At 39.9% G+C, this 9,326-nt stretch overlaps 1 protein-coding gene across 2 annotated transcripts in view; it reads right to left on the reverse strand.

Annotated features, from left to right (window-relative positions):
* The window catches only part of Pds5a (PDS5 cohesin associated factor A), a 115,112-nt gene that overhangs the window by 9,740 nt on the left and 96,046 nt on the right, over positions 1-9,326 (reverse strand). The window contains exons 28-31 of one of the 2 annotated variants that reach the window (XM_010625120.3): positions 8,011-8,073; positions 6,154-6,299; positions 4,368-4,476; positions 2,066-2,418 (exon numbers count right to left, since the gene is read on the reverse strand). In XM_010625120.3, the coding sequence (XP_010623422.1) occupies positions 2,066-2,418; positions 4,368-4,476; positions 6,154-6,299; positions 8,011-8,073 (671 nt within the window). The remainder of the gene's footprint in view (positions 1-2,065; positions 2,419-4,367; positions 4,477-6,153; positions 6,300-8,010; positions 8,074-9,326) is intronic. The other variant, XM_010625121.3, reaches the window with a different exon arrangement.

Consider the following 9,326-nt stretch of genomic DNA (forward strand, 5'->3'; position numbering starts at 1 on the left):
AAAAAAAAAAAAAAAAAATCTGCATTTTGAACAATACACCACTGAGTACTTATCAAACTACTAACTGGATATTTAAGATATCTAAGGTATCCTTACACTTTTTTGTTTGCTTTCTGAAGACAAGATTTTGTTCTAGCTGGCTTTGAACTCACTATGTAGGCCAGGCTGGCCTCAAACTTGTGGTGATCCTCCTGCCTCAGCCTGTACAGTACTGGGATTATTGGCATTTGTCATTTTGACTAGACTGTTTCACTCTTAAATTTTACAAGGTCAAATGTGATCTCTAGTATGTAACACATTTTTTGTTTTTGTTTTTCGTTTAAGAATGTAGCTAAAAGAGACCAACAGATTTCACAATGCCCTCAGAGAAGGTCTGGCTGCTACTGAGGTTTTCAGGACTTGGTTCACAACGCTTTTGTTTGTGAACAATTTGGTTTAGCAAACAAGCATTTGGCAAAATTTTATTTTTGTTTGCAAATTCTGCACTGGTGAGGAACACAACCATGGCCATTGTTCCTGAATGTGAACATGGCCATCTTTTTCAGAACTGTGGAACTAAATTTGTGAAATGAACTGAGGTGCTATGGTAGCGATAATTCTGGTGAATGTTGAAAGGGCAGCTAGTGGGAGGGATGATCAGGTGGCTTGTGTGCCTGTGATGAGCAGTGTTTTTCCTTGTGTGTGAATAAAAACTAGGGTAGAAACTTTAGGCAATTTTAGCAATCTCCAGGATAATGTTCAACTTCTGTACAATGCTGAGTATTTGTTCTACACTAAGCATGTTGTTGAATGCTTTGTATTTATTTATTTAGACTTTTTTTTTTTTTTTTTTTGAGAAAAGGTCTCACTGTGTAGTTCAGGCTTGCCTGGACCTCACTATGTAGCCTAGCCTGGCCTCAAACTCATGGTGATTCTCCTGCCTTAGCCTCCTGAATGCTGGCATTACAGGTATGCCATTCCATGCCTGGCTATTTATTGACTCATTTAAGTCTTAGGACAATCCTTGATATAGAGATTATTATACTATCTTACTAATGAAGAAATATGTTGCTCCTGGTCAAATGCCTGGGTTTAAAAGAGAAAACAGAGGCAAGATAATGAGGGTGTTGTGAGCTGATCAAAGTTGTGCTTCTGGTCTAGAAGGAGCTCAGGTGCTTAAAATGTAACAGCCCAGATAAGTCAGATGTGTAAAGACAGGCTAAGTTCCAACTGCATGCCAAGTACGGAAGGAACCACCACTTAGCTTTCCAACTGGATGGACACCATTAAAATGTAGAAAACCTGAAATTCTAGCTTAAGAGTGGTCAAAACTGAGCATCCGTGAGGTTGTTCCACTGGGAAGTTAAGTTGTTGATATGTATCAGAATTAATTACAAAAGAAGCACTAAGCACAAGGGCACCTGTGCATAATTCACAACAATCTCCTCAATTCTAGGACTCTGTATCTAAAACAGAACCCGGGCCTGGGATTTGGCTCAGTGGTTCCACCACCTTCTTCGCATGCACAAGGGCCGGAGTTTGATCACCAGTATCAAAAAACAAAACAAAACAGACCCCTTCGTACTCTGTAAACTCAGGGGCAACCAGGTGAAGGACACCCAGCAAGAGACAACCTCCTTGCTAATAAAAATCTATATCCTGTATAAAAATTTAACAAGGAAAAAAAGGAGTTATTTCATCAAATCAGTATTGTTTCTTTAGGGGGGGTACTGGGGATCAAAGTTGGGACCTTGCGCTTGTGAAGCAGATGGCAGAACCAGTGAGCTAAATCCCCAGCCCTGTTTTGTTTTGAGACAGGGGCCTTCAACTCATTTTGTGCTCCAGGCTGGCCTTGATCTTGCAGCAATCCTCCAGCCTCAGCCACCCCAGAGCTGGGATTACAGGAGTGCACCACCATGTCTGGCCCATCTTCAAAACAGTACCTTTAAACTAGAGATTATAACCTTGGCAGGAAAACTAAAAGGTGTTCTCACTCCCAAATACCTAGGTGTGCACGGTGTTTGTGGTGCCTGGCACACAAAAAGAACACAATGCCTCAGGTCTAAATTCCAGAGGTGTCATTTACCTTTGCAGGTCAATCTGTCTCTCTGCTGGCGTGGCCTTTTTGGCTCCATCTTGCAATTTGGGTGCTTTGGCATTACCTGCTTCCAACCCCCCTGGGCTCTCCTGGCTTGCTGCAGCTCTTTTCCTTCCTTTGCTAGTGGGTTTGTTTATATCATCGTTTTTGGTTGCATTGCCCTGAGACTCAGACTTGGGTCGACGTCCTCTCCTGGGTTTGGAAGGGGCGGGGGGTCCTGATTCATCTATTTTTTCATCTGTCTTTTGTTGGATATTCTCTGCACCAGCCGCTGCAACTGTTCTTTTCTTTCCTCGGTCACTGCTGATGTTGCCCTGGGTAGCCTGATCAGAATTAATTTCCTAAAAGAACACAAAACAATTCTGTGAACACAAATTCCTTAAGTCAATGATCTGTAGTAGTAAAGTATACATTATCTATATCTGTATGTATATCTGGAATCAAACTCAGGATCTGGCGCTTATGAGGCAGGCATGGCACCACTGAACTAAACCCCTGGCCCAGAAAAGAGTATTTGGAAAGTCTTTTATGGGAGTCAGGATTTCAGGGCTTCTCTCGGATTGGTCACCTTCATCAGGAAAGCAAGCTCTCTGAGGAGAGGTCTGCTCTGTGCTGCATGTGGTGTGGCTGACACAATGTGCTAAGCCTGTGCTGCTTAGAATGCACAGGCAGTCCACACCAAACAAGGAAAATGGATTTGTTTTGATATTGTGCCCATTCTTAAGAAAAAGCCCTTTTTATTGATGGCAATCTCTAAAGTCATATTTTCCAAAGAGAAATGTTTTCACAATTCATATTTTCAGTATAAAAATATTTTTAATATAAATCTTTATACTGTCGTTCTGTGATATGAAGTTCTTAAACTCCTCATTTTAGCACTTTTTTTGAAGACAGGGTCCGGGTAAATCCCCAGTGAAAGTGATCTTTATATATGAGTGACATTTAGGAATCAATTTTAGCTTTAAATGACATAATTCTGATTAAAAGGAAACAATAACATTATAATGAACCAAAGAATTACACTAGGCCTTTTCAATTAAATTTTATTGCTGCAAGTTGGGTGTGATGGAGCACACCTGTAATCCCAGCACTCGGGAGGCTGAGGCCGGAGGATAGCTGTAAGTTTGAGACCAGCCTGGTCTACAATATAGTGAGTTCCAGGTCAGTCTCAACTACATAGTGAGACCCTGTCTCAAAAAACCAAAAAAATTTATTGCTGCAGAAAATATTTGTAGAATGACTGGAGAAAAAATTAAAAAAATAAAGAAAAAAATCCCAAATTTTCATGTTATAAGAAAATTTATTTAAATGAAAACTCATGACAGTAATAATTTAAGTGAGAAAAATTGTTTTCCTCTAGATCCATGAAGGCAAACCTTTTAGAGATCAGTGCCCAAACTGCAACCCTAAACCCACTTATTTATTGCAAAGTGTAAACACTACATTTAAACCCGAACACTGAGGTTTTAGACCAGAAAAAAACAGCTCATGTATTAACATCTTCCCTTCCATCCCGTGTATGGGGATCAAACTCAAAACCCAACATCTTTCGTCTTAAAGAAAAACAACACATGTGCCATAGGTTTACCAACACTGCTCTAGAGTTTATTTAATGTGAAGCCTTACTTAAAGTCATCTTGAGAAAAAGACAGGGAATTCAAGCCCAAACCAGACATACAAACAACACAACCAAGTATTTTTTATTTTCATTTTCTGTGGTGCTGGGGATCTAAGCCAGGACCCTCTGCTTGTTAGGCAAGGGCTCTACCCCTGAGCTCCACCCCTAAACACAGGCCCAAATGCTATTACCATTAACCCTGAAGAAGGAACCACCTTCTTTCATTCAAATTCATTCAAATGTTGGCCCATTCAAATGTATAGTGCTTGTTGTGTAAACACTGAGGTAGGTTAGTGTGGGAGAAGACTCATTTATAAAAAGATAAAGACTTAAAAGTGTACAAATTTTCCATGTGGTAAGAGATTAAAAAGTTGGGTATCTTTTTTGTTTTTTTTGGTACCAGGGACTGAACTCGGGTCCTTGTGCTTTTGAGGCAGGTGGCGGAACCACTGAGCTAAATCCCTGGCCCCCTCAAAAAGTCCGGTATCTTAAAAAATAAAGAGGCTCTGAGTTTCTCATCCTGACATGAAACTAGTAAGAATCTTCATGGGAAATTCACTTCTTAGATTTTTACATGGGGAAAGAGAACGTAGCTCAGTGGTAGAGTGCACATGTGAGGCCCTGGGGTTTGATCTCCAATACCAGAAAACAGACAGACAGATAAAAATTTACCTTATTCTTTACTGGCTCGATATTCTTTACAGGTGTGACAGAAATAATTCTCACAGGGTTCTCCTCATTTTCACTAACTCCAGTCTCTGCTGCCTCTGAGCTCTGTTCCCTATTGGGGAAACATAAACCAAATCTTCTGTATTTCACCACAAAAAAGGCCAAGTTCACCCTTGCACTCCACCAATAAGGAAAAGCTTAGGCTGGTTCAGAAAACTCACCAAGTAATGTGTTTACAAACTATGGCTTAATAATACCATGCAATCCACTTCCATTTATCTTTACAAATATCAGGCAGAAATTAATGACTAAAACCACCTGACAAGAAGATTCTCTACCAACAAAACAACACAATTAATCTAAGCCTTATTTCTTGGGGGTAGGGAACCAAACAAAAACACATGTATAGATCACAGTACAGCAGTCATTCCCAGTGTTGTGATCTGCAAAGGAGGGTTTGTAAGGAGAAAAGGTCATTTGGGTGCCTGAATCACCATCATCTCTTTAAACCATAGGTACTGAACATTATTTTCTATCTCAGGGTTCTAGTGATAAAAACAGTTCAAACATACTGGTTCAGGTTATCCTTAGAATTTCATGGATAAGTTTAGGCGTGGTGTTGCACCTTTGCAGTCCTGGCACTTGGAGGCTTGAGGCAGGAGGATTGCTGCAAGTTCAAGGTCAGCCTGGGCTACACAGTGAATTCAAGACCAGCCTGAACCAGGTAGTGATAGCTGTCTCAAAAGAACCAAAAAGACTCATGGGAATAATAAAATCTTTACAGCTGAGAATGTACTTCATCAATAGAATGCTTGCAAAGTATATGTGAGGCCCTGGTTTCAATGACACAAACCAAAAAAATCCCCAAAATCCTTTTTTAAAAGCAAATTTTTTTGTTTGTTTTTTTGAGACAGGGTCTCACTACATAGTTGAGACTGACCTGGAACTATGCAGCCCAGGCTAGTCTCGAACTCACCGCGATCCTCCTACCTCAGCCTCCTGAGTGCTGGGGTTACAGGCATGCGCCACCACGCCTGGCTTAAAAACAAATTTGTACAACCCCTCTTTGTAGTGACTTAAGAGTAGAGTAGGGGGGCCGGGGATTTAGCTCAGTGGTTTTGCTGCCTGCCTTACAGGCACAAGGTCCCAAGTATGTGTGTGTGTGTGTGGGTGGGGGTAGAGTAGGATGGAAACTTTTTCTTTACAGTGACACAAGTCCAAGCTGGCCTTGAATTTGTGATCCTCTTGCCTCAGCCTCTCTTGTTCTGGCATTAAAGGCACGCACCACTAAGCCTGTCTGTTTTTTTTTTTTAACATTAATGTATCTGGTGCTGGGTATTAGGACTCTAATTCACTGAGCTATTATTCCCTTTAGCCCTTTTTCTGTTAACTTTTCTTTCTTTGTTTTGAGAACTAAGGATCAAATTCAGCATCGTGTGCTTGCCAGGGAGGTGCGGTGCTACTGAGCTACACCCCAGCCCTGTTACTTTTCTATGCTATATCATTTTAAAATGAATACATTCTTGGTTCATAGCATTAAAAATACTAAAATTCTGGCTGAGCATGGAGCTCAGTGGTAAAGCACTTGTCTAGCATGTATGTGCAAAGCCCTAGGTTTAATTCCCAGCCCTTCAAACAAATTAAACAAAGGAAAATTAAAATTCAACAGCAATGTTTTGTATAAAACATTTTTAAAAGTAAAAGCCCATTTTATGATACAGAGCCTTAGGTATAAATTGAAGGATAAAGCATGTAGTGAGAGAATAAAAACTTAAGAGAAAAAAATTGCCTTGCTCGATTTCCGGTTGAAGAGTTCAGTTCTGAATTTACACTGATATTGCTTCCAGTCTCAGTACCGGTGCTTCTAACATAGGGTTTCCTTCCTGTGGCTGATAAAGGCTTGTTTACTGTACCTAGAACTCCAGTAGGCTTTGGCTGGAAAAAAAAATCATATAAACACGTTATTTTATACCTTAATGAAGGGGATAGATATAAGAGATATTCTTTAGCCAAAGCCACGTGACCTTTAGCCTTGGAAAATTAAACCCTAAATTAATTAGAAATGATAATTCTATAAAAATACATAACGTTGCCTTATTGCAATTAAAAATCTATAGTATTAACTTTACTTAATAACCAGGCAAGGGCCAAGGATTTAACTTAGTGGTTCTGCCACCTGCCTCACAAGTGCAAGATCCTGAGTTTGATACCCGGTAACAATGAAACGAAACAACACAAAACAGCACAGCAAAAAACAAGGCAATATTTATTTTCTGTGTTGCTTAATCACTGTTATTCCTTTTTTTCTCCTTTAAGCAGGATCCTGCTGTATTTCCCAAGCAAGTCTTCAACTTCTGGGCTCACAGAACACTCCTGGTTCAGCTTACTGGGTAGCTGTGGCTTTAGGCGTGTACCACATTGCTTCACTCCTACTACTTAATTAACAAGAAAACTACTCCCAGGGCCATAGATTTAGCTCAGTAGTTCTGCCGCCTGCCTCATAAGCATAAGGTCCAGAGTTTGATCCGCGGTACCAAAAAACAAGACAAAACAAGACTACTCCCAAACTGCCTTATATACCAAGTACTTTTTTTTTTCTGGCACTGGGGATTGAACTCAGGACCTTGCACTTATGATGCCTTGCACTCACAGTGCCACTCAGTTAAAAAACTCTGGCTGGGGATGTGGCTTAGTGTTAGAGCACTGGTGTAGTGTGTGTGAGGTCCTAGGTTCAATCCTCAGCACCACAAAAACAAACTAACAAACAGCCCCCACAAAATCCCAAACTACCTTCTAAACAAACTATTAAATACATGTAGTAATCAATAAATTCCTATGGGAACTGCAATGAAAATACAGATAGAACTTTATTACACACACAAAAATATATGTAGTAATGGCCTGGAAATTATTTATCAAGGATTAAATTTCTTTTTTGGGTTTTATAAGTCTTATCAAATTACTTTTAGGAAATATAAAATGTCAAGTCAAGACATGTATCTCTGCCAGGCATGGTGGTGCATGCTGTAATCCCAGCACTCAGGAGGCTGAGGCAGGAGGATCGCTGTGAGTTCGAGACCAGCCTGAGCTACATAGTGAGTTCCAGTTCAGTCTCAAAAAACCAAAGACATGTGTCTCTGAACATTCCTGTAATCTTTACACCAGCTACTGGAGAGGCTGAGGAAGGAGCATAACAAGTTTGAGGTCAACCTGGGCAACTCAGACCACATCTCAAAATAGAGTTGGGGATGTAGCTCAGTGATACAGCACCACTGTGTTCAATACCCAATACTGAAACAAATAAGAGACAAATGAGAAAAAAACCAAAATAATCGACAACCAGAAATATGAATGTCTAACTTACTAGTATTTCAAATTTTTTTAATGTTATATATCTAAGCTTATGACATTACTTTTCCGGAAAATCTTTTTGAATTGTAAATAGATTATTAATTTATAATTACTGTAGTGAACCCATGGTGGCAATTCATGAAAATTGGTTCATAGTAGGAAACTATTGAGATTGCAATAGATGCTACAAATTCCTAATGTAATCCTTAAGAAACAGGAACTATAAAATCTAGGGCTCATATAAAAGAAGTAATGAACATATAAAACTATATTCCCAAGCCCAAGTTCAGAATACCTTTCCTGTTAACAGAAGTACTCTTGTCTCTTCTGAAATATAACTCTTGTCATTACAAAAATCCTATTGCAAAAAAAAAAAAAAAACAAAAAACCAAATTGAACACATTTTTATTATGCAAACAACTTATCAAACATTGTACTTTGCAATAATAGTTATAATTGTGCTGACATATGTAACAATTCAAGGAAGTCCTAGACAAATGAGAGCCTAATTCCCCACATGGAAAAAAATGCATGGTAGGGCCAGGGATTTAGCGTAGTGGTGCTGCCACCTGCCTCACAAGTGCAAGGTCCCAAGTTCGATCCCCCGTACAGAAGAAAACAAACAAACAAAAAAAAGCACACTATTTTTTTCACATGGTTTAGTGCAAGCTGCGTCCAGTTTATTCATTAAAATTACTTTCACCTCTTTCAATGTTATAAAACCTACTTCTTTGGGGCTTTCAAAGCAGCCAATATGGTACCCTCTGCTAGTACCATACCAAGCACTTAATATTCATGAAGGAGGCCCACAATGGATCTCAAGAGAATTATCCATGCGCGGGGTAGGAAGCCAGGGGTGGTTGAACATGAATATAATCCCAGCTGCTTGGCAAGCTGAAACAGGAGGATAAATTTGAGGCTAGCATGGGCAATTTAGCAAGGCCCTGTCTGAAAATAAAATATAGCTAGGTGTGATGGCACAAGCCTGCAACTCAGCACTGAAGAGGATGAGGCAAAAAAGATGGCCATCTTTAGTTTGAGGCCAGCCTGGGTTACACAGAGTTTCAGGCCAGTTTGAGCTACTCTGCAAGACTGTCTCCAAAAAAAAAGGGCTAGGGATGAATGGCGGTAGCTCATTAGTAGCACACAAGCATGTCTGCAGCTCTGGGTTCCCCAGTACCATTGAAAAGGGGGGGGGGCCGTGGGGATTTGGCTCAGTGGTTCCACCGCCTGCCTTTCAAACGTGAGGACCTGAGTTTGATCCCCGGTACAAACAAAAAAAAAAAAAAGTCACTTTAGTTAAAAAATTTATTTTCATTTTTTTTTTGGTACCAGGGATTGAAATCAGGACCTTGTGCTCGTGAGGCACGGGTGGAACAACTGAGCTAAATCCCTGGCCCTAATATTTTGTTTTTAAAAAACTGTGAGTTGACATACTGCTCAAATTGTAAAAGTAAATATACCATCAAAATATAGTTGAGCGCCAGGGATTTAGCTCAGTGGCACTGCTCTTGCCTTCCAAGTGCAAGGTCCTGAGTTTGACCTCAGCACACACACATGCACACACACACACACACACCAAAAAAAAAAAAAAAAAAAAAAAAAAAAAAA

This window comes from Fukomys damarensis, unplaced genomic scaffold, assembly GCF_012274545.1.
Source record: "Fukomys damarensis isolate Sample0158 unplaced genomic scaffold, DMR_v1.0_HiC HiC_scaffold_35, whole genome shotgun sequence".
NCBI lineage: Eukaryota > Metazoa > Chordata > Mammalia > Rodentia > Bathyergidae > Fukomys > Fukomys damarensis.